Below are 25,600 nucleotides of genomic sequence, written 5' to 3' on the forward strand. Positions count from 1 at the left end.
TTGCTTGTGGGTAGCCTTGGTTATCTAGTCTCCATAGTTATTGGTGACTAAATGACTAGGAATTAAATGAAAAAGCAAAAACAAGGCCCAGGTTGAAATAGCACAATGAATGTGTACACTGTAGAATAAATGCAGCTTGACACCCCTTTAACTGCCAGGGCTCAGTGCTAGGGAATCCTGGTATTGGTAGTTTAATGAAGCACCAGCACTCTTTAGCAAAAAAGCAAATGCTGAAAATCTTGTAAAACTACAATAATTCCATAGCATTGACCCATGGCAGTTAAAGCGATGTAAAATTACATTAACTTGATTGTATAAATGTCCCCCTGGAAGCAGTTACATCCAATAAGTTGCATTAAATTTAGAGGACAATCAACCTATAGTAAAGGCTCCTCCTTCAGATTTCCTGCTTCTGTATTGTTGCATCATAGCCTTGCATGTTGGATGCAAAGGAACACAGATTGTGTTGGAGTCTATAAGACTACTGAAGAGGGACCACTCTGGTGTTTTGTTCCCAATAAGATGGTTATGGCTACACCAGAAGGTTCTGATGGCAAACATGAGATGTTCCAGGGTTGATATTGTCCTGAGACTTGTGTACAAATACTCTCATTGCACATCTGTATTCCTTCTGCGCTCCCATTACTCTTGACCAGTCTTAGCCCAATGCCAAATATTCAGCCTAAACACATGAGCTTCAAAGTGAGGCTGTTGAGCAGAAAAATCTGCAGGGGCCTTCTACTCACATGTGCTCTAAAATGGCTCCATGAAATCAAGAATCCAGATTTTTGCTGAGGGTTCTATTTACATCCCAGCAAATACAAGTAGAAACCTCCTTCAGACCTGAGATCAGAGAATGAATGGGACTTGCTTTCATGCTCTTCGCCTTTCCCCTTTCCCCATTTTTTAACCTCATGGAAGTAGGATGAATTCCCCTATATAAGGGATTCTTGTACTCAGCAAGGCAAGAAAGCACTTGAGGAAGTTGGCTGTAAGAAATGTAAAACCCCTGACATTAAGGCATAGAAAGACCATTTTTGAAGGACTAGCTTACTTTCATCAAGTAATGTTATATCTCCAGTCCAGCATTATCGCATCATTTAATGACATGTAATATCACAAATGATGTTAACAGGAGTGTGCTTTTTTGCTTTGTCTTATAGGTGTGTTCTTTAGAAGATGAACTTCGTCTACTGTTAGCAGCTTTACCTCAGACAGACCTTGACCAATGTGTACAATATTTTACATCTTTAGCTTTAAGAGAAAGTAGTCAGACTATTGCTGCACAAAAGGTATATCCCTAAATTTGAATGATGTTTAAATAAATCAATGACTATATATATTAAAAATCTGTGTATGTTGTGTACAATTATTCCAATTTGGTGTGAGCAGCAACTTCTGTAGAGGGATAGCAAACAGCAACTTTGCATGAGAGTTCAGAAAGAGGTAAACAAAGTGAACTTGTATCTTTTAGTTAACACTCCCTGTTTTGAGGAGCAGCTGAAGATTACTTTACCAAATGTATAAAAAATAGAGTAATACTCTGTAGTATCTGTTGAAAAACAAACTCTGCCAAGATTGTAAGGTCTAATGAATTCCTCCCTTCTCTTCTGGACAATTACAGTTACCATGGTCAGAAATAAAAAAGCAAGTCTATGATGGTTGGAAGTTTCTTAAAGTTGAAATATTGAAAGCACAATAGCAAACAAATTAAATAAGAAAGAAAAGTTGGAGCCAACTGAAGAAACAAGCATGACTTGAATAAGAAACGGAGATGAACTTACCTTTAATTGTTTTTACCTCCTTTGTCAGATTTAGCACACTCTAAACTTCATCTTTAACACACTCTAAACTAACCTTCTCCCTAGAGTGTGCTAAATCTTATAAAAGAGATTAAAACAATTAATAGGGTTTCCCCAATTAAGTTCTAGAGGAACAGGAAAAACTAAGAAGCATTAGATCCACTACACAGAAAAGATATGTTCAGCCACTTCAGTTGTTGATAATAGAAAAGGTTTTAGAACAGATATTTGATTGTTGTTTTAAAAAATAGAATTACAAGCTTGGTGAAAGTGAAGGGTATTGTGGCACTGAGGCTTTCAATATATGTCCCCAAGTGATATTATTTCATACATGCTGGGACAATGTGGGCTGTTTAATAATGCTACTTGTGGGCAGATTTGCAGGTGGGTGACATGGTCAAACTCAGATAGTGCTTTATTTATTTCATGTCAAAAGCATTGTCAAAAGCAAATACATTTTAAAATGATGAAAAAAAAGGAAATCACAAGCAACTAAATAGCTTTAGACCAAAAACGGGCAACAGCAACCGCATTGTCCGTAGCTTTAAACAACTCCTCCGCCGTGCATGAGGCAGGACATTGTGGGCAAGCATGCATATGCGGAATTGTTTGTTCTGCTGCACAGTCACACAAGGTGGAGGATTCCTCCAGGTAGTGCCACCTTGCCAAGTTGTCTTTAGATCTGCCCACTCCACTTCTGAGTCTGTTCAGGGACTTCCAAGTTGCTCATTCTTGGTTTGCCCCTGGAGGAAAACCCTCATGGGGGGCCATCCAGTTAGAATTGCCAGGTTTAGCTGCCCAGAGGGACACCCTTGCTGTTGCTGGAGGAATATCAAGAGGAGTGGTGGTTCTCATGAAGCCCTTCCTTGATTTGAGTCTGGTGGGAGGAGGCTGATAGTCATGCAGTGGGTGGCTTTCACAGTGTTTGACCTTATTTCTCTCACCGTTAGCAGCAGCTTCCCGTCGCACGTCAGGAGGGGCAATGCCAGCTAACTTGTAGAGTTTATCAACAGGTGTAGGTTTAAGGCATCCTGTGATTATTCTGCATGTTTCGTTTAGTGCTATGTCCACTTGCTTCGCATGGGCAGACTTGTGCCAGACAGGACAGGCGTACTCAGCAGTTGAGAAAGACAAGGCCAGGGCTGATGTTCTTATTACTTGTGGGTCTGCACCCCATGAGCTGCCAGTCAGTTTCCGCAGGATGTTGTTGCGTGCAGCTACTTTGTGCTTGGTGTTGATGCAGTGTTTCCTATATGTTAATGTTCGATCTAAGGTGACACCAAGATATTTAGGATGGAAACAGTGTTCGAGCTCTTGGCCTTCCCAAGTAACTTTCAGTTTCCTGTTGGCTTCACGGTTACGTAGGTGGAAAGCACACACTTGTGTCTTGGCAGGGTTAGGCTTCAGGTGGTTCTCTTTGTAGTAGCTGGAGAGATCTTTCAAGGCATTAGTGAGTTGCTTTTCAACTGTTTCAAAATCTTTCGCTTGTGTTGTGAGGCCAAGGTCATCAGCATATATAAAACTCTTTGTGAGTGGTGGTTGTGGCTGATCGTTCGTGAAGATGTTAAATAAGGTCGGTGCAAGAACGCTGCCTTGGGGTAAACCATTCTTTTGCCTCCTCCATCTGCTTTTCTGGCCCTGAAACTCCAGATAGAAGCTGTGGTTTTCTAGGAGGGTCTGGATAGTTTTCGTAAAATCAAAGTCCCGGGTAATATGGTAGACTTTCTACAGCATTTTTCTATGTTGCACCGTGTCATAGGCTGCCATAAGGTCCACAAAAACTGTTCCCGTAATGCAGCCTTTCTCATAGCCTTCCTCGATATGCTCAGTCAGATGAAGAATTTGACCTGTACTCAGATAGTGCTCACCAAGGGCTTCTTGTCTACTAAAAAGCTTTTGCTGTAAATCAGTGGTTCTCAACTTGTGGTCCCCAGGTATTTTGGCCTACAATTCCCAGAAATCCCAGCCAGTTTACCAGCTATTAGGATTTCTGGGAGGTGAAGTCCAAAACACCTGGAAACCCGTAGGTTGAGAATCAAGTCGCTCCTGACACGAAAAAAGTCAAAACTTCGGTAGATCCTGCACTGGCAGAAGTAAATGGCAACATTTCCAGCTCTACTGTTCTGTAATGTTGAAGTGGAGGGCAGAAGATTTTTAAATTAATTCTATCTTTATGTCTTTGTTCACCTGCATTACAAATAAGTTGAGAATCTATTCAAAACTTTGGAGACTCACTTCTTTTTAACTATTTTGTATTGGCAGGAATTACAGTTTGTTAGTCAATTATTTCGTTACTGTAATTTCAGATGTGTATATGTCCTGGTCATGGGACATCCCTTAATCTAACTTTCTGGCAATAATGGTTCCTGTCACACAAAACAATATTTTTAATGAGATTACCTTTTGTCAAATAGATAGTTACATTTTCTGGGTTTTTTTAAAGTTAAATTAATAGTAAATATTCTCATAGGTTGCCTAGGAAATGCTTTTAATAGCAGAGGAGATCCACTGAGTGCTCTACCAACACTAGTTGTAGCAGTTAGTGAAAGTTGGAAGTTGTGGCCCTGTTCCCTTTACTTAAAGGCTTTGTTATAAACAACAGTGTCAATGAGGATTACTTTACTGTTCTGAAGTGAATTGAAATTTATTTCTAATTCATTTTTTTTTTCAGGGCGGGTTATGGTGTTTTGGTGGAAATGGGCTTCCTTATTGTGAAAGTCTCAGTACTGTTCCTGCAAAGACAGTAGAACTTTTCTGTCTGCAAGCTTTGGTACAACATTCCAAGGTAATTCATATGATAACACCAGACCTAAACTTGGAGATGTTTTTTTTTTTTAATTTGGATGTTACTATCTTGCTTTTCATGACCATGGATGGCAGGAAGAACAGTCTACCCCGTTCCAATCTGTGGCTTTATCAAAAGTCAAAAGATAGATAGATAGATAGATAGATAGATAGATAGATAGATAGATAGATAGATAGATAGAGACAGGATTAAGTTGTTAAGACTGAAACTAAAGAAGAGAGGAAGAGTGCCAATAGACCACTGGTTCCCAACCTTTGGGTCTCCAGGTGTTTTGGACTTCAGCTCCCACAGTTCCTAATAGCTGGTAAACTGGCTGGAATTTCTGGCAGTCAAAGTCCAAAGCACCTGGAGGCCCAAAGGTTGGGAACCACTGCAATAGACAGATAGAGTTTAGACTAGAGAGCCCAGTTTCATCCTTCCTCATTGTTACTGTTTCCGAACTCAGGCTTAAGAGATGTCAGATACTTATTTTACATAATGTATTTCTTATTTCAAATTTTGAATGTCACTGAATGTATAATATATTTTCCATCTGTTTCCTGCAAGACTCTTAATGATGAACAAATTGCCCTTTCATTATCATTTAATGTCGCAGTATAATTTTATAATTATGGATGTTTATAGATCATTACTGTGTTTCCCATATAATTTCAGGTCCCTAGTCATTGTGATGGAATTGAATCAAATAGAGGGCTTCAGCTGCTGCAGAAACTATACTGTCTTCGTAGAGATTCCCCCAATATTCAGAGGAATATCATTCACATAATTGGAAACATGGCACTAAATGAACAACTTCATTCTTCTATATCTCGTGCAGGTAGTGCCAAAGCTAATTGGTCTCATCAGGGATAGAAATCAGGAAAACATAATTCTCTCTGCATTTTTCTTTGTTATAGATTGAGGTGCTTTTAATCGGCCTAAATTCAAGTGTGAAACTGTATACAGTAGAATCTCACTTATCCAACATAAACGGGCCGGCAGAACATTGGATAAGCGAATATGTTGGATAATAAGGAGGGATTAAGGAAAAGACTATTAAACATCAAATTACATTATGATTTTACAAATTAAGCACCAAAACATCATGTTATACAACAAATTTGACAGAAAAAGTAGTTCAATATGCAGTAATACTATGTAGTAATTACTGTATTTACAAATTTAGCACCAAAATATCACAATGTATTGAAAACATTGACTACAAAAATGTGTTGGATAATCCAGAACATTGGATAAGCGAGTGTTCGATAAGTGAGATTCTACTGTACTTGTCAGGTTACCTTTCCTTATCCTGGGGTTCCTGTTCCTTCACTGGAACCCATTCGGGGTTGTTTTAATATCGTGGTTCTAATAAGGGACTGTCATCTACATTTTCAGGTCTTTAGTGGTTATGGTTGGGACGCAGAATATTCCCTGACAGTAATAGGCTGAGATAATGTTTAAACACTAAAGAGTAAAAGGCCTCCCTTTAACTATAAGTCATTTGGTTCATTCTGTTAGAAACATATTCTTCTTTACGCTTCCTTACACTTTTTTGTGCTGTTCTGAATCTCAAATACCTCAGTGCGATGCATGAGGTGTCTGAGATTAAGAGCGGAGTTGTTACAGACTATAACGTGAAACATGAAAAGTGGTGATTGGATAACCTCAATAGATCTCACAGATCTGAAATAGATATCCATATACCATTGATTTATTCAAACAGGAAATATTTGAGATTTCAAATATCATATAGACATAATGAGTTCAGAGCTCTGCCATTTGGCCAGATTTCAGTCCTGAAGATTTTAATACCCATAGTGGCTTTTCTACAACAAAGCCATAGTTTTTTCCCATATCTCGCTGCCAGTCTATTTGGAGAGAAGATACATGCAAATGCTTTAGTTATTTCTTATAATGCCAGAATGTTGTATCAAAGAGCTTCGAAGATGTTGATTGCTAAGTGGTTAAAAGCATATGATTGTGAAAGAAAGTTAAGACCAGTGAATGTGTGGCCACATTCAACAACAAATATATCTGTAATATATGTGTGATGCTGCAGGATGATCTAAGGGCCCTTCTAGACCGTCCCTATGTCCCAGGATCTGATCCCAGGTTTTCTGCTTTAAACTGGATTATATGAATCCCCAGATAATCTGGGATATACATAAAACCTGGGATTAGATCCTGAGTTATAGTGCCTGTCTGGAAGGACTCTGAACCTTCCACTTTTGTCAGAGATTACAAGTTGGATAAATATTATTCAGTGCAGGCATCTTTTGGCAGAATTTTGCCTCAGACAGTAATTAACAGAAAGTAGTTCTACCTCAAAAAAGGATGACTTGTATTAGTCTTAATCATGGTGAACCTTGCTTCTGTGCCATCCTGAGATTGAGAAGTTGGATTTATCATGAAGATTCATTCCAGAATGGCAGGAAGAGCAATCCACCCACTAAAAATGAAAGAAAGAAATTAAAAACAGATTTGTGTGGAAAAGTTGGTTTGTAAAATAATTTGTTTTTGTTTTTTGTGTGTGTGTGTCAGGAGCGACTTGAGAAACTGCAAATCACTTCTGGAGTGAGAGAATTGGCCGTCTGCAAGGACATTGCCCAGGGGACGCCCCGGATGTTTTTGATGTTTTACCATCCTTGTGGGAGGCTTCTCTCATGTCTCTGCATGGAGCTGGAGCTGATAGAGGGAGCTCATCCGCGCTCGCCCTGGGTGGGATTCGAACCTGGCAGCTTGCAGATCAGCAGCCCAACCTTCAAGTCACAAGGCTTTAACCCACTACTCCACCGGGGGCTCAAAAAAAAAAAACTTGAAGGTTGGGTTGCTGACCTGAAGGCTGCCAGGTTCGAATCCCACCCGGGGAGAGTGCAGATGAGCTCCCTCTATCAGCTCCAGCTCCATGCTGGGACATGAGAGAAGTCTCCCACAAGGATGGTAAAAACATCAAAAACATCTGGGCGTCCCCTGGGCAACATCCTTGCAGACGGCCAATTCTCTCACTCCAGGAGCGACTCAAGTTGCTCCTGACATGAAAAGAAAATTTTGGTTAGATAGGGGTAGATAATAAAACTTTCAGACAAGAGAGGGGGTCAGGTCCTAATGGTCACAACTGAAAAGAATATGGTCTCTTACCTTGTTTAAGATATAGCCCAGTCATGGAGGAGTGTTCCTTCTGTCAACTTTTTGGTTTTCACAGTGATTTTTTTTTTAAAAAAACCCACCAATGATTGTCTCCTTATTTTAAAAAAAAGTGTTACAGGTAATGTAACTAGTATCTCAAAATTTGGGAAGTTGCCTATTTTAATGCTCCCTTCTTAGTAAAGAAAGGCCAAGTTGCATACCATCTCCATCCATGAAAAATATTGGAATATACATTGCACGCCAATATACAGAGTTTGATGTACTACTGGTCCAACTTACTTGTCTGAATGCATTTCCTCTTATGAGCCAATGAGAGCTTTAAGATCTGCTGAGGAGGCCCTGCTCTCGTCCCCACCCCCCTCGCAAGTGCAAGTGGGGATGAGAGACAGGGCCTTCTCAGTGGTGGCCCTTCGGCTGTGGAACTCCCTCCCCAGTGACGTCAGGCAGGCCCCATCACTTCTGGTCTTCAGAAAAAAAACTAAAGACCTGGCTCTGTACGCAGGTGTTTGGAAAATAATGTATTGCAGATTTCGACTACAGCAATCTGAATATTATAAGGACTAGAAATTAATCAATAAATATGAATTTTAATCTGTTTTTATTGTCCTATGGATTTTATTTGTTTATAAGTTTTAATTGTTTTTTTGTTGATGGGGTACATTTTTATTGTTATGTTTATATGCAGCATTGAAATTTTGCCGGAGTTTGTAAGCCATCTTGAATCCCCTGCGGGGTGAGAAAGTTGGGTATAAATGAAGCAAATAAATAAATACTATGGCCCAGGAAAAAACTATATCACTTGAATCTGCTTGAAGATTGGCTACTATCAATCGCTGATCATTTGATGTAAACATTTGCTCATTTTGATTGAACTCTAGGTTGGATTTCAGTATTAGCACGTATGATGAAATCTCCACATGTTATGGAATCCTCTCATGCCGCCAGAGCCCTGGCCAATCTAGATCGGGAAACAGTGCAAGAGACATATCCAGATGGAGTATATCTTTTACACCCACAATATCGAACTAGGTAAGGATGCCTCATATTCTTTCCCCTTTCTGCTTCATTAGGTACAGTGAGTCCACCTGGTCTAAAGATATTTTGAAATTACGTATTTAATTTTTCAAAGCATATTTCACTCTTCAGTCGAAATAGTTTGCTGGAATGGCTCACAAGAGATACAAGACATATGCTAGCATATTGGCATGGGATAATTAGTTCCCCAGGCAGCCAAATAGTTTATAGTCTGGTTCTCTGGGGAAGGGAAGATTGTTGGTTTTCTACGATTGAGACCTCACATAGGGAAGATTGAGGATTAGGAACAGGGCCCAGACTGCAAGGAACTAATAAAGGAAAACCTAGAGGCAGCTGAAGGGATACTGCAGAGCAGACCTGCGGAAGGAGAGTGAATAAAAAGGGTAATCAAAGAGGACACTTAGGGCAGTTCTATACAGACACTTTAATGCAGTTCCAAACCACCTTGAGGACAGGGTGTCCACAAGACATACCCCCCAATGCATATTGCAGCACACATCAAATTGCAAATAGAGCATTTAAAAACCCATTTTAATGAGACTGCAACAAGCCAAAGAATTTGTTGTAGCTGATCAGAGTATATCCTATGCAAGGCTTGAAACTGGGTTTGGCTGTAGTCATCTGCAGTGCATCAGCGCATCATAGTGAAATTATTAAGAAAAAACATCCCTGCATTTTCCAGGAGCTGTCTAGCTGTGAGTATTATGATTCCTGGATCTGGTTCCAATCTACAATCAGCAGATATGGCTACTGTACCAGCCTTGAACCAGTTCCTGGAGTGATTGTGTTGCTGCTCTGCAGTAGAACCGGTTCCTTTTAACTCAATTTAAAGGGGCTGTTTAGAACCAGCCAAAGGAGAAATTTTGCTATACTAAATGCCATGTGAGGCTGTATCCTATGGAAGCAGATAGGAAAACCTGCCCAAAGGGAGTGATTGATCGCTCTAGAATGTAGCTTCCATCAGGAGAGCTCAGTCAGTTGTCGTTTCTATACTTACAACATTATGAAGATCTAGCAACCATAAGGGCCCAGTTAAGGCTGGAAGGTGGTAGCAGGCAAAACATAACGTTATTAAATAGATTTGATAGGAAGTTTGTTGTTGCAAATTTCTAGTAATATCTGTTCTTAAAACTTCTCTCCATTGTCAGCGACCCCATTAAAGCAGATGTCCTTTTTGTTCATGGCCTTTTGGGAGCAGCCTTTAAAACATGGAGGCAGCAGGATGTTGACCAGCTTGCCTCTGAAAAGGAAGTGGATACAGAAGATGATTATAGTGAATGCTGGCCAAAGGTATGGGACTTTATCATTACAGGTCAATGGTTTTTTTTTCCTATTTAAGGAAATAGAGGAGAGTGACTGAAATCATTTTGACATCCTGTTAGCTACCAATTGTCACAATCATGAAGCCCATTTTATTGTGGGAGATTTCAATAGCCATAGCTGTGTCTGGGGCTATGACAAAGATGATAGAAATGGCGAAGCAGTTCTAACGTTAATTGCTTATGTTTTATCTTTTTGTATTGTAGATTGGCATTGAATTTTGCCAGATTGTGAGCCGCCCTGAGTCCCTTCGGGTGAGAAGGGCGGGATAGAAATGATGGAAATAAATAAATAATAAACGTGGGCTGACAATAGTAAAATGAGCCTCCTCCATGACAGTAAATTACCACCATCTTTCAATAGCGGCCAATGGAAGCATGATTATAACCCTGATCTGATTTTTGTAAATAAAAGCATAATCCACCAATGCATTAAAAGGGTATTAAACCCGATACCCAATACTCAACACAGACCAATATGCTGCGTAGCCTATGCAGCTGTAAGACCAAAAAGTGTCCCATTCCGCAGAAAATATAACTTCAATAAAGCTAACTGGACAAAGTTTACAGAGACCTTGGAAGCAGCTATTTCTGATATAGAACCTTCTATAGAAAATTATGACCTGTTTGTAGAAGCTGTGAAAAGATCCTTGAGGCTCTCAATCCCTAGAGGATGTCGCACAAGCTACCTACCAGGCCTAAATGAAGAATCGCTAAATCAGCTACAGGATTATCTCAGAGTATTTCAAGAGAATCCATACAGTGATGTGACTATAGCAGCAGGCAAAAAACTATCTACAGCCTTAGCTAATGCTAAGAAAGACCACTGGATAGTGCTGCTTGAGAACTTTGACATGTCCACGAGTAGCTGAAAAGCCTGGCAATTGTTGAGACGCCTGGATAGTGACCCTCTGGTCAACCATGGACATGCAAACGTAACACCATACCAGATAGCTCACCAGCTAATTCAGAATGGGAAAACCAACTGCAGCAGAGTAAAGATGAAAATCAACAGGGTGCCAGAACTTGAAACCCACCAGTTGTCATCTCCTCTAAACCTGAAAGAACTTAGAGAAGCCATCAAGCGATGTAAAACTGGTAAAGCACCTGGCCTAGATGACCTGATGATGGAGCAAATCAAACACTTGGGCCCCAAAGCTGAAAACTGGCTTTTGAAATTCTACAATCAATGCTTGGCACACAAACAGATTCCCAGAGCATGGAGGAAAACTAAGATCATTGCCATTTTGAAACCTGGTAAAGATGCCTCCAATGCCAGGAACTACCGACCAATCTCCCTCTTATGTCATCTATATAAAGTTTATGAGAGGATGCTATTAAATCGATTAGGACCTGTCATCGAACCTAAGCTTATTGCACAACAAGCAGGTTTCAGACCAGGGAAAAACGCTACCAGGGAAGGCTATGAGAAAGGCTGCATCACGGGAACAGTTTTTGTGGACCTTACGGCAGCCTATGACACGGTGCAACATAGAAAAATGCTGCAGAAAATCTACCATATCACCCGGGATTTTGACTTTACAAAAACTGTCCAGACCCTCCTGGAAAACTGCAGCTTCTATGTGGAGTTTCAGGGCAGGAAAAGTAGATGGAGGAGGCAAAAGAATGGTTTACCCCAAGGCAGCGTTCTTTCCCCAACCTTATTTAACGTCTTCACGAACGATCAGCCACAACCACTAATCACAAAGAGTTTTATATATGCTGATGACCTTGGCCTAACAGCACAAGCAAAAGATTTTGAAACAGTTGAAAAGCAACTCACTAATGCCTTGAAAGATCTTTCCAGCTACTACAAAGAGAACCACCTGAAGCCTAACCCTGCCAAGACACAAGTGTGTGCTTTCCACCTACGTAACCGTGAAGCCAACAGGAAACTGAAAGTTACTTGGGAAGGCCAAAAGCTTGAACACTGCTTCCATCCTAAATACCTTGGTGTCACCTTAGATTGAGCACTAACATATAGGAAACACTGCATGAACACCAAGCACAAAGTAGCTGCACGCAACAACATCCTGCGGAAACTTACTGACAGCGCATGGGGTGCAGACCCACAAGTAATAAAAACATCAGCCCTGGCTTTCTCAACTGCTGAGTACGCCTGTCCTGTCTGGCACAAGTCTGCCCATACGAAGCAGGTGGACATATCACTGAACGAAACATGCAGAATCATCACAGGATGCCTTAAACCTACACCTGTTGATAAACTCTACAAGTTAGCTGGCATTGCCCCTCCTGACGTTCGACGGGAAGTTGCTGCTAACTGTGAGAGAAATAAGGTTGAACATTGTGAAAGCCACCCATTGCATGACTATCAGCCTCCTCCCACCAGACTCAAATCAAGGAAAAGCTTCATGAGAACCACCACTCCTCTTGATGTTCCTCCAGCAACAGCAAGAGTGTCCCTCTGGGCAGCTAAACCAGGCAATTCCAACTGGATGGCCCCCCATGAGGGTCTTCCTCCAGGGGCAAACCAAGAATGGGCAACTTGGAAGTCCCTGAACAGACTCAAGCAGAGTGGGCAGATCAAAAGACAACCTGACAAGATGACACTATCTGGAGGAATTCTCCACCTTATGTGACTGTGGAGCTGAACAAACAACTCCGCATATGTATGCTTGCCCACAATGCCCTGCCTCATGTACGGAGGAGGAGTTGTTTAAAGCTACGGACAATGTGGTCGCTGTTGCCCGCTTTTGGTCTAAAACTATTTAGCTGTTTGTGGTTCCTTTATTTTATCACTTTTGGACTTGTTTGTTATGCAATGCTTTTGACATGAAATAAGCTACATGCCATTAACATGGTTAACTAAATAATTCCATGGAAAACCAATTGTTTTATAATAACATGGAGAAGGGGTTATTTTATAACTATAGATATAACAAGAAACAAGTAGAATCATAATGCTATAATTGTGGATTCCCAAGTCCTAGACTCATATCACACTAGTTCTATGACATGATGCAATGTTCTCATTAATATCAGGAAATATTAGTCAAGGGCCTTGCAAAATCTGCCTTACCTTGGAGGATCAAGAACATTAAAAGCCATTGTTAGCTTTATGTGGTTTGACCAATACCCTTCAGGTCTCACCAGAAAAATCTCTCACAAACATATAGAGTTCGGTATAAGACAGAATAACCCCCTCCCTGCTGACCTTTCTGTACAGGCTAAAGTTTGAATTGTTTTATATAATGATTACCTATTAATGCGTCGGTTGTATTGTGTTAATTTTGTGATTGTTTTATGTTTAGACGTGGTTAGCATCTGACTGCCCCTCACTTAGAATTATATCTGTGGAATATGACACCCACCTGAGTGACTGGAAAACAAAATGCCCTGTGGAGAGCTACAGGTAACAAATGAAGTGAAAAACAATGTAATAATTTAGTAATAATTGTATTTGGGATGGCCACTATTTTCCAAATATGTAGTGTATAAGCTTTTGCATTCTCTGAAATTCTTCATCAGCCTAACTGGTATAAACCAAGAAAGAAAGGAAGGAAAAGATACCCAGATGCCTTTATTCTTCAGCTGGACATACTCCAAGCACACAGATAACAATTTTAAGGGAGACTGAAGAATGTTCATTTTGTAATATGTGACTGAGTAGGTTTTCTTTGGTAATAAGCAATAAGAAAGGGGGTAAAGTTTTTGAATAGACTTTCAAAACATTGATTCACTTATATGAAACACAAAATCTGAAATACAAAAATCTGTTCAAGAGCATTGAAAGAAAATGCACTGAAACATTACTGTTTACACTTCATCAATATTTAGTGACAGTACAAAGTGGCCTACATACAAAGAAATGTTGATAAAAGTAAAAGACTCTTTAGAACTAAGGAAACACGAAGATATAAAAACTAAATACAGTAGAGTCTCGCTTATCCAACGTAAACGAGCCGACAGAATGTTGGATAAGTGAATATGTTGGATAATAAGGAGAGATTAATGAAAAGCCTATTAAACATCAAATTAGGTTATGATTTTACAAATTAAGCACCAAAACATCATGTTATACAACAAATTTTACAGAAAAAGTAGCTCAATACACAGTAATGCTATGTAGTAATTACTGTATTTACGAATTTAGCACCAAAATATCATGATATATTGAAAATATTGACTACAAAAATGCGTTGGATAATCCAGAACGTTGGATAAGTGAGTGTTGGATAAGTGAGACTCTACTGTATAAAGTAGTTACATGGCTCCAATATCTGCAAATCAAAGAATATTATAATTTGGACAGGAAAATTGGATTTAGTGAAAAGGATTACTTTTGGGAAAAGTTACTAAAATCAGAGAAAAAATTAATTGCAAAGTTGTACAATAAGTTGTTGGAATGGGCAACCGAAACAGAAGAAATAAAGAATTCAATGTTGAAATGGGCCAGAAATATAGGGAGACCAATAATGCTGAAAGAATGGAAAAAGATTTGGCAAAGAAAATTGAGAATTAACTGCAATGGATTTACAGGAAAATTGGCTATAAATGTTACATAGATGGTACATGACTCCCAAGAAATTAGGATTAATGTATAAAAATTTGGATACTAGTTGCTGGAAATGCAAAGATAAAGAAAGCACATATTTTCATATGTGGTGGTCATGCGACAAAACAGTGGAATTTTGGAAAACGATACATAAAGAAGGTAAAAAAATATTGGGAGCCAAATATACAATGCGACCTGAAATATATCTACTGGGAATATACGAAGAGGAACTCACTTTAGATGTAAATAAAGAAAAACTACTTATTTACTTAGTGACAGCAGCCAGAATGGTTTTCGCAAAAGAATGGAAAACAGATAGCTTACCAACTAAAGAGTTATGGCTAAATAAAGTCATAGAAATTAAAGACATGGACAAGTTAACTTTTTTGCTAAAGAAGAATAATGCTAAAGGTTTAAAAATGACAGACTGGACACAATTTGAAAAGTATATTAAAGAGTCCTATCAAGTTTAGGATTTTGAACTAAAATTACTAGACCTACCAAAAGGGAAAGATGGACTACAATTAAGAGACTTAATATTCACCCAAGGAAAAGAACAATGGAAGTCAAAACATCCCTTTTAAAAAATATTTTTCTTTTTTATATTACTGTATATACTCGAGTATACGCCTAGTTTTTCAGCCCTTTTTTAGGACTTAAAAAAACGCTCCTCGGCTTATACTCGGGCGAGGGTCCTGGTAGGCTTATATTCAGGTCAGCTTATAGTATATATGGTATATTTACTATTTTTATCTATTATTGTTGCTATTGTTACATTTATTATTTTACTCTATTAATTATTATTATATTTATTATTTTACTCTATTATTGTTGTTACTTTTACATTTATTTTACTCCATTTTTATTATTATTAATACATTTATTATTTTACTCTATTATTACATTCATTATTTTACTGCATTTATTATTACATTTACTATTATTACATTTATTATTTCACTCTTTATTATTAAAAGGATACATAAGCACATTTACATTGAAGAAGATGAAAATAATGATTTAATCAGAGTTGAACAGTCATATCTTAAATTACAGTTTGATGTAAAGATTCAAAAACATTTACACTACTGATGCCTCAGTTAATGTAATTTTATTGGTATCTCGGCTTATACTTGAGTCAGTGTTTTCCCAGTTTTTTTGTGGTAAAATTAGGTGCCTTGGCTTATATTCGGATCGGCTTATACTCGAGTATGTACGGATATATATATATATATATATATATATATATATATATATTATTATCCTTTTTATTATTATCCTTTTACTTTTTCTACTTTTTTATATTTTTTCCCCTTTTCTCTTCTTTCTATTCTTTCTATCCATCTTTACTATAAAATCATATGTTCCTACTCTATCATTGTATTCTATACCTAAAACTCCAATAAAAATCTATTATAAAAATATATATTTAGTGACAGCTGAATTATTAAAATTTATGAATTTGTGAAAGTATTATATGTGTACATCTTATTGTACTTTTTGAATTTAGCACCCAAAAATACATTAAAAGAAGCTACAATATTGAAAAAAGTGCTGCTCTGTGTGATCTAACAATCACCCAGTTCTTTTTGGGACTGCTGAAATAAAGGAAGGGAAGCACCCCAGTCCTTTTAGAGCCACTGTTATAGTTAGATGACCCAAAATAGTATCTGAATACTGCATAACAGGATCAGAATAACTAAAAACTCACAGAATTGTAAAACAAGTAACTTAGGGCAAACCGTCGCAATTTAGTACATTGACTTCTGTGAAATCTTTCATGGATTTAAGACTAAAGTCTCAAGCACTTCTGGGAAGTTTCTAGGATTATTTTTGGCATGCTAGCTTTTAAAGACTGAATTTATAATGACCCATGAGACAATATCTAGAAACTCTATTGAGTTGTAGAATTTCACATGCACTTTTGCTGTGGCTTTTCAGATGGAACAAATCCCCATTGATCTCTGGAAGCCCTGACAACTAAAAAAGAACCTTTGAATATGGGCCAGCTCAAGCTGCTGTCTTGCAAGCACTTATCTTGCTTGAATCCCACTGGGAATGAAATATCTTGACTATAGGCAGAATTGCACCCCAAATCTCTTTTATTTGTGGTGTTTAAATTGAATGTGAAGTAGTTGCCTGCTACAAGCATATGCAACCTAAGTGTAAGATATTGTATTTCATTTTGATTTCTAGAATACTTCTTACACATTCTGCCTTTCCACATATTATATTGTCTTTTAAATAACCCATATATATCTCTCTCAGACCCTCAGTGTTTTCGAGAGGGTTCTAATTAATGAAGTTCATATGTGTTTGAACTTGTGTGTTCTAATTTGTGAAGTTCATGTGGAGTATTGCCCCAACCTGTGGTGCCTTAGGGTTGTCCTACTTGAATGAAATAATTCATCTGTCACTTCTCTTGTGACTCCATGCTGTAAGAGAAGATAGATCAGGCATGGCCAATCTTTGGACCTCCAGGTGTTTTGGACTTCAACTCCCGCAATTCCTAACTGCCTGGTTCTCAGAAAGCCAGAGCTCCTCAGAGCTGATCGCCTCTCCCTCTCCCCCCCCCCCTTCTGCAGGGAGTCTTTGGCCTACAGGAGTACTGAACTTCTGAAGAAACTGAGGGCTGCTGGTATTGGAGACAGACCACTCATCTGGCTATCACATAGCATGGGGGGCAAGTAAACAGGATGCTTTCTTTTTTATTTATATTTATTTACTCAGCTGTGATATTCCATAAGATGTAATGCAAACCTCCATGTTGAATGTGTGCATTACAAAAAAAAAAAAGGATTTGCTGTCAAATGTAATGTGAGGCGATGATTATTGTGAAAAGACTTTCCCACCAGCCTTTTCATGGTCACTGCTTCCTCTCCCTCCTCTGTCTCCTGCTGGAGTATTAACACATATGGGTTCAGGTGTGCGATCCTAACGTGCATTGAATCTAATGCACACCTCAATTTTAGCAATATAATCTAACCAAAAAAGGTGAGTGTTTGAAGTAAATATGGTACTTCCTTTTTTTACATTTTCATAAGTGTGGTTGATACAGCATTTAAGGCCTAAATCACAGTAAAAAATTAAGATTTGTTTTCCAATGAAGAAAAGATAGGCATTTTAGGGGGAAGGAAAGAAAAGGATGAAGTCAGAAAGACAGACAAAGAGTGCTCAACTATTATGGGCCAAGTAAAGCAAAATATTAACAGTTTAGAATAGTAGCTGTCTCTGAAAAATACCGTAGACTCCTGAGTAATCTTTTCCCTATATTTTTTTTCCTGATCTTCACCGTAGTATTTAATGAGGTTCCAGTGAAATTCATTTGGGGATGCTGGCATGAAAACCACATGTTGAAAGCCTGGGATTTGGTTAAATCTGTTTTACTTATATATTTGAAAAAATGCAGATAAAAATTTAAAAACCAAAGCCAAACAGTGTTTTAATTTGGCATATAAGGGCTTCCCTTGGCTTTCTTGAGATATTCTTACCTTCCAGCCTCATCTAACAAACACAAGCAAGAACTAAGATCTGTATTTTCCAGGTTTCCTGATAGTACACATATATCCATTTAGAGTGTACAGTTTTTTTCTTAGTTTCATGAAGGCCTGGGGCAAAGAAGAACCATGAAATTACGTGTGCCCTGTGAAAAATCGAATTCAGTTTAGGAGTGAGGATTGGCCCATGCACAGGGCTACCTTGTCTGTCTGGGACACACAGAGCTGACCTAACTTCATGAATACATTTGTCTTCAGGTCTTCTAGTCAAGAAAATGCTGTTGGATGCTTCCACGGACCCAGGAATGGACTGCATTATAAATAATACTCGAGGGATTGTGTTTTATAGTGTTCCTCATCATGGCTCCCGCTTGGCTGAATACTCAGTAAATGTTAGATTTCTGCTCTTTCCTTCTGTGGAGGTTAAAGAACTCAGCAAAGGTATACATGATTCAGAGTGCATAGAATTTGTGCATGCTTATGTCCACACTTGCCTTTGTGGATTTTCAACTAGCTCTGAAATATATTTGAAACGTTTATGCTTATTTTTTTCTCAGCAAGGCAGAAGATCACTAATTGTAGATAAAAACATTTTAAAATGATATAACAAAGCTTGAACTTAGTGAAAACTGTTAAGTGAGTGATTGAGTTGGAAAGCAGAAAGGAAGTGGGCATATCAACACTACAAATTTATATTTGTTTTCTAACAGTTCTTGTGCTTTCCTGTGTTTCCTAAGCCAATAATCTATATACAGTAGAGTCTCACTTATCCAAGCTAAACGGGCCGGCAGAAGCTTGGATAAGCGAATAACTTGGATAATAAGGAGGGATTAAGGAAAAGCCTATTAAACATCAAATTAGGTTATGATTTTACAAATTAAGCACCAAAACTTCATGTTATACAACAAATTTAACAGAAAAAGTAGTTCAATACGCAGTAATGTTATGTTGTAATTATTGTATTTACGAATTTAGCACCAAAATATCACGATGTATTGAAAACATTGATTACAAAAATGGCTTGGATTATCCAGAGGCTTGGATAAGCGAGGCTTGGATAAGTGAGACTCTACTGTATATAAAAGGGTAATGAAATTTCGGCCTAGGACAAAACAACAAAACTACACATCCCAGAAACACTAAACTTGGCAGCACAACCCCTCATCCATGCCTCTACGTTCATACAACAAAAAGAAAAGAAAAATAAAGTCCTAATTAGAGGGAGAGGAATAATTGTTTTTATCCCATTGCTGCCAGTTACAAGGCTAAGCTCCGCCCAGGGGACAGGCACAGGCCTCATTTAGGCCTCTTCCACACTGGCTATAAAATACAGATTATCTGATTTTAACTGGATTATATGGCAGTGTAGACTCAAGGCCCTTCCACACAGCTATATAACCCATTTATAATGGACTTAATGTCAGGGAAAGACCTTTACCCTTTACCTTAACTACCACCAATTCCTCAATACTTTATTTCCCATACCACCATACTTCGCCACAGCAACGCGTGGCCGGGCACAGCTAGTAATAATAATAATAATAATAATAATAATAATAATAATAATAATAATAATATATTTATATTCCGCCCTATCTCCCAGAAGGGACTCAGGGCGGTTTACAACAGTAATACACAGCATACAATACATAACAATATAAAAACAGATTATTACACAAAATAAAATGTTACACTAAAAATAGCAATCAATGATAATCACAACAGGTTCCAATTGGGGGGGGGGGGCGAGGGTCCATAATCCCATAGGTTAAACATGGTCCATAATCAGGAAAGATGAGACTATGCAGTATATATCGGGTCAAAGTTGGTGGGCTAACCAAAATGGATTCATTCGTACACCTGCTGAAACTACCAGGTTTTGAGCTCCTTATGAAAGGAATGCAGAGTAGGGGCCAACCTAATCTCCTTAGGGAGGGTATTCCAGAGCCGGGGTGCTACTACTGAGAAGACCCGCTCCCTTGTCCCCACCAACCTCGCTTGGGATGGCAGCAGGGGCGAGAGGAGGGCCTCCCCAGCAGATCTCAAGGATCACACTGGTTCATAGGGGGAGATGCGATCATGGAGATAGGCAGGACCTGAGCCATACAGGGCTTTATAGGTCAAGACCTGCACCTTGAATTGGGCCCGGCAAGTTATCGGCAGCCAGTGGAGCTACTTTAATAGGGGCGTTGTGCGCTCCCTATATACAGCCACAGTTAGAAACCTGGCTGCCGACCTTCGAACCAGCTGGAATTTCTGGACCGTCTTCATGGGCAGCCCCATGTTGAGAGCGTTGCAGTAATCCAGTCTGGATGTAACCATGGCGTGGACCACCGTGGCCAAGTCAGACTTCTCGAGGTATGGTCGCAGCTGGCACACAAGCTTTAACTGTGCAAAGGCCCTCCCGGCCACCGCTGACATCTGGGCTTCAAGCGTCAGCAATGAGTCCAAAAGGACCCCCAGACTGCGGACCTATGCCCTCAGGGGGAGTGCAACCCTGTCGAGCACAGGTTGCCACCCAATACCCCGATTAGTCCCACGACTGACTGTCTGGATTAAGCTTCAACTTGTTAGCCCTCATCCAGTCCGTCACAGCTGCCAGGCACTAGTTGAGGGTCTGGGCGGCTTCCTTGGAATTCGGTGGAAAAGAGTAGTAGAGTTCTCCCCACCTTCCCAGACTTGCCACTGAAGTCAAGGTTGAGGGAAATGACTGTCAAATGAATATGCTTGTTCATAGCACAGCTTCTCATATATGAGCATTAGTTTACAAGCTGGGTATGTACAATGGAAAGAATTAGCAACATCTCTCTCTCTATATATATTGCAAACTTCAATAAAACCAATGGAGATTGTACAGTGCATGATCCACAATGTATATGTTGCTTGCAGGTGCCCTACCAGCACTAATTCCCTGAAAGCAGAATTTCACATTGGATTTGTCTTACTGTACTGAAATCCATTTTTCCTAATACATTTTCTATGAAGGAATATTATAAATAGATTTTTTTTCAAGAAATCAATGAAGAAATATGGATTTAACTTGCTTTCTTGTTCCTCCAGATTCTCCTGCTCTCAAAGCACTGAATGATGACTTTCTGGCTTTTGCCAAAGAGAAGAATCTTCCTGTATTGAGTTTTGCAGAAACAATGCCAACACGAGTTGGTCGAATGCTGAGCCTGCATGTGGTGCCAGTAGAATCTGCAGGTCTGACATTCCCTGAATAGTTTCTTTAATTGCTCTTTTAAGGGTCCCATCTTTCCTATGAAGCAATAATCATTTTATTTTCTGTAATGCTGATTCTGCCCAATTAGTTTTTTATTGCTATTTATGGGTTACATCCAGATTCTGTCTGTTAGCGACAAAGGGACACTTTCCACGTGTTATCTGGTGCTAAAGAAGAATCCAAATGGGATAGAAGAGGCTGTAATCTTGTTGATTAGTCTCCCCCTAAAAATGTCCCCTACCCTGCCAAAGACCTACCTACCAAAGAAGGTGGGCCTCCAGGTGTTTTGGATTTCAGCTCCCAGAATTCCTGACCATTGAACAGGCTGGCTTGGGCTTCTGGGAGTTGGAGTACCAGCTTCTGGTGGGCTACAGGTTGTGCCGGCCTGATCTATAATATTCAGGGAGATGGTGTTATGGTTGCAGGGGGAAATGCAAATTAGCAGTTATCTTTCTGTTCTTTGATAGTGTTTTGGATGGAACAGTATATGTAGAAAATAATCTGGACCCATCCCATTAGGGAAACACAGGTCTTGGAAAGGCTAAATATTTACAAGAGAGATCTCTCATCCTTAAAACACCAGATACAGAAATTACACATTAATCTATAGAATTGTATTGGGTTTATTTCATAGACCTCATGTTTCATAGACCTTGGTCATATTTCATATTTCACAGACCTCATGTATACAAATTATGGTTTATTATTTGTGTATGTAGATTTAGTACCACATTTTTGGAAGGTGAGACTTAACTGCACATATATGCCATGGTGAATCTTTAAACCGATGCATGCTTATCCTGATCCAGAGATAATTGTGCATAATATCTTATTATAATTTACTATTAACAGACTTGTAGCCGTACACATATAGCAAATAGTAATATGTATGTACAGTTGCTGCCCCCCTCCATCATTCAGGAAAAAAATTCCCAAAAGGAAATCTTGATTTTGCCGTGTTCAGAGCACTATTCTGTTGTTGCCTTCCCCCATTTCACAGATCCTCAGGTTCCCTCTGATACTTGTTTGAGCCGTTCACCATTTTATATATGGGACATGATTTTACTACATCATTGTATATAACAAGACTTGAGCACGCATGGATTATGGTATCTGCAGGGAAGTCCTGAAAAATTCAAAACCTAGCAGATACTGAGGACTTACTGCATCTTCATACAGACGATTGTTGCTATATGTGATAAGCCTTGCCTTTCATATGGCTTTTCTCTCTCTTTTCAGATTTAGGCATAGGAGAACTCATCCCAGTGGAAGTGAGCCACTTGAATATTTGCAAACCAAAAAACAAGGACTCTTTTCTCTACCAACACACTTTAAAATTTATTCAAGACGCTTTAGCACAGGAGCTGGGCAAACAATGAACTGTATACTTTTTGCTTATTTTGATGAGATATCTGATTTAATTTTGAAAAACTCTTGTTTTGATAATGTGGCTGGACTGACAGAGATGCTTATGTTATTATCATTGTTCAGCTGAATGTTTCAAAAGAATTCCTAATAGCAGGCCCCTGGAGCATGAGCATAAATGCCGAGTGCCATCCATCTTAGACAATCCATGGCACTTTTCTCAGACAATCCATGGCTTCCCTGTGTACTGTGTATGTTTTCCTGTAATGATAAGGATCGATAAGGAAGTAGTTACTTGAGTTTCCTTTGGAGGCTTTGACTCTCTCCTAGGAAATGTACAAAATATTCCGTTAACACTTCTCTTTTCCCTTTGGGATCACCCTCATCATCCTTGAAAGCCAGATGTACAGATCACATGCATTCTGTTTGCCCTATTCTCTTTTGCTCTATTTTCATTTTAGTCATCTATGTAGAGCCAGCCTTCTATAAAGGGGTTAGAGCTGCAAGAATTCTGTGAAAGTGGACAAACAGTGAATTAAAAAAAGTTATTTTTATCTTAGGGAAAAAACCTCTCTTAAGAATCTCTAGATCCTCCAGTGAGATTGTGGCCCACTTTTGACATAAGTTGACCATAGGCTTGGGCTGGAGGACCTACAGATTCCATGAGAGAAATCACAATCAGATTTGTGAATAATCGAATCTACAAAGTTATATGACAAATGTAGAGGGTTGTCTGAATACTGATCAGGGACGAAACGAGTGAGTGCAAACCATTACTTTCTCTGCATATGTGATGTCGGTAGTCAATACACTGAAATAGTATACCTGTTTTACCCCAGAAAGTTGAAATCTTTTTAACCATCAGTGCTTCTGCACTGAAAATGGTAGACCATTTTATAAGAAATACATCAAAGTATAGTCTCTGTAGCACTATTCCCTTGGCACCTGATTTTTCTGCAGTCAACTAGAATCCTGTGTGAAGGAAAGAAACTTCCAAATGGTTTTATCCTGCATGAGAGGCTGCATTAATGTAAGAAGCATTAGAACTACTCCTTTGATTGATCCTCAGTGACATAATTCAGGCATTCCATCAAACTGTGGGATGTTTCAGATAATCAGGTAACTTATACTAAAGACCACTTCCCTTGTACTCCATTTGTTTAACACTCCCTTCTTGAGCTGCACTGGTCTCTACATATGAAGCAACAGCAGCCATAAATGATGGTCAACTGATAGGAAATCATTACAAACCATAACTCACTCTGATTGTTGTTGATTTGCCAGTTTCCAATAATAATAAACCATTATTCGGGCATTGCAGTAGGCCCTGGTGAAATTTCTCTCCACCATGACGTATGATATTTGCATTGAGCCAATTCCATATTTAAAATGTGCCTTTTGTTGTCAGAATAGAAATGGTCATTGATAACAACCTTCTGCTTCACTTTCTATAGAAGTCATTCATTTTTAACTGTTGGAGCTACTGAAAGCATGCATTTCTTCCCTTGTTAATACATAGTAGGCAACTTATACTGTAATAATATTTGTCCAGTGACTAACCACCATTATATATAATTTTTAAATAAAGCCAGAAAAAAATTAATCGTTGAGAAGCTGCAAAAATGAATTACACATCTTAAGACCTTAAAATAAATTTATTTGATCTTTAAATTATTGCCATTTGCAGTTTCAACATTATGCACCTAAAGGCAGAGCTGAGAGAACCGACATGTAATTTGTAACCCTTTGTAATCACAAGCTGGAAAAGAATTACTTTTTGCCTGTAATGGCTAGAGGTAATTGACTACTTTTTGGGGAGAGGAATTGGAAAATATTTTCAAATTAAAATGTTTCCCTGTGTTTTCCATCTTTATTTTGCCCAGAGGATGATGTCACTGCTGCCAGAAGAGAAAAATATATATGTGAGTGTCTATGGAGAATGAGAACGTCTGGCTGTCTTGCTCCATACATCAGTACAGGGAATGCATTTACATTGGTTGTGCTGGTATGAGCAGTGTATTTGGGTTTTAAGGAGGAAATGTTTTGTTACATACCTGAGATCTTCTCAAGCATGGTATTAGTCATTTTTGGAAGAAACTGAGATGGGGAAGCAAGAGGGATTGAGTGGTTGCTTCCATGAACCCACCCAAACCCTTTGTGTGCATTGCATGTGGTCAGTGCATAGTTTGCTCTGCTGTGACTGTGCAGGTGCAAGAGGGAAGGCATGATTAGAGATGGCAGGATTCAGAGAGCCTTTTCCTTGTTATTTTTCAGTGGAGTTAGCAACAATGTGGCGACCTTCTCTTAGGACTTTGGTAACATGTGATAATCACTTTGGTCACCAGGGTAATGAGTAACATTACCAGTTTTTAAAAAGTAGTTTCCAAGAATATAAAATACAGCTGCAAAATTAAAGCTATAGAATACTCTCTTATGTGATTAGCCAACATATGATGATTGAGAGCTGGATATGTAAATTGTTTTGTGTGAAAACTATACAAACAAAATATTTGAAAGCTATTGTGTCTTAAGTGTAGTTTCATTTGTGCTAGCTCATCTATATATGCAAGTAGGGGATATTATAGATCTGAGGTAGGAATCATGCAGCACTCCAGATGTGGCTCCCAGTGCCTACCACTGACTGCATGAGCTAAGGCTGCTGGGATTTGCAATCCAGCAACATCTGGAGGGGCACGTGCTTCTTGCCTGTGCTGTAGGTACTGGATGGACAAATCCACACACGAGAACTAGTTCTAAGCTAAAAGAGTAGCATCAGGCTTGAATAGGACTCGCGGTGGTACAGTGGGTTAAACCCATGTGCTGGCTGAACTGCTGACCTAAAGGTTGGGTTGCTGACCTGAAGGTTTCTGGTTCAAATCCGCGAGACGGGGTGAGCTCCTGTCTGTCA

General features: G+C 39.0%; 1 protein-coding gene across 5 annotated transcripts in view; it reads left to right on the forward strand.

Annotated features, from left to right (window-relative positions):
* The window catches only part of serac1 (serine active site containing 1), a 38,116-nt gene extending 14,104 nt beyond the window's left edge, over window positions 1–24,012 (forward strand). For 4 of the 5 annotated variants that reach the window (XM_008123449.3, XM_062976831.1, XM_008123456.3 and 1 more), the window contains 10 exons: window positions 1,164–1,292; window positions 4,474–4,587; window positions 5,263–5,425; window positions 8,616–8,766; window positions 9,921–10,062; window positions 13,364–13,464; window positions 17,193–17,290; window positions 18,363–18,545; window positions 21,165–21,308; window positions 22,567–24,012. In XM_008123449.3, the coding sequence (XP_008121656.1) occupies window positions 1,164–1,292; window positions 4,474–4,587; window positions 5,263–5,425; window positions 8,616–8,766; window positions 9,921–10,062; window positions 13,364–13,464; window positions 17,193–17,290; window positions 18,363–18,545; window positions 21,165–21,308; window positions 22,567–22,706 (1,365 nt within the window). In that variant the 3' untranslated portion in view covers window positions 22,707–24,012. The other variant, XM_062976839.1, reaches the window with a different exon arrangement.
* Window positions 24,013–25,600: the final 1,588 nt, after the last annotated feature.

This window comes from Anolis carolinensis, chromosome 1 (genome assembly GCF_035594765.1).
Source record: "Anolis carolinensis isolate JA03-04 chromosome 1, rAnoCar3.1.pri, whole genome shotgun sequence".
In the NCBI taxonomy this organism is placed as follows: domain Eukaryota; kingdom Metazoa; phylum Chordata; class Lepidosauria; order Squamata; family Dactyloidae; genus Anolis; species Anolis carolinensis.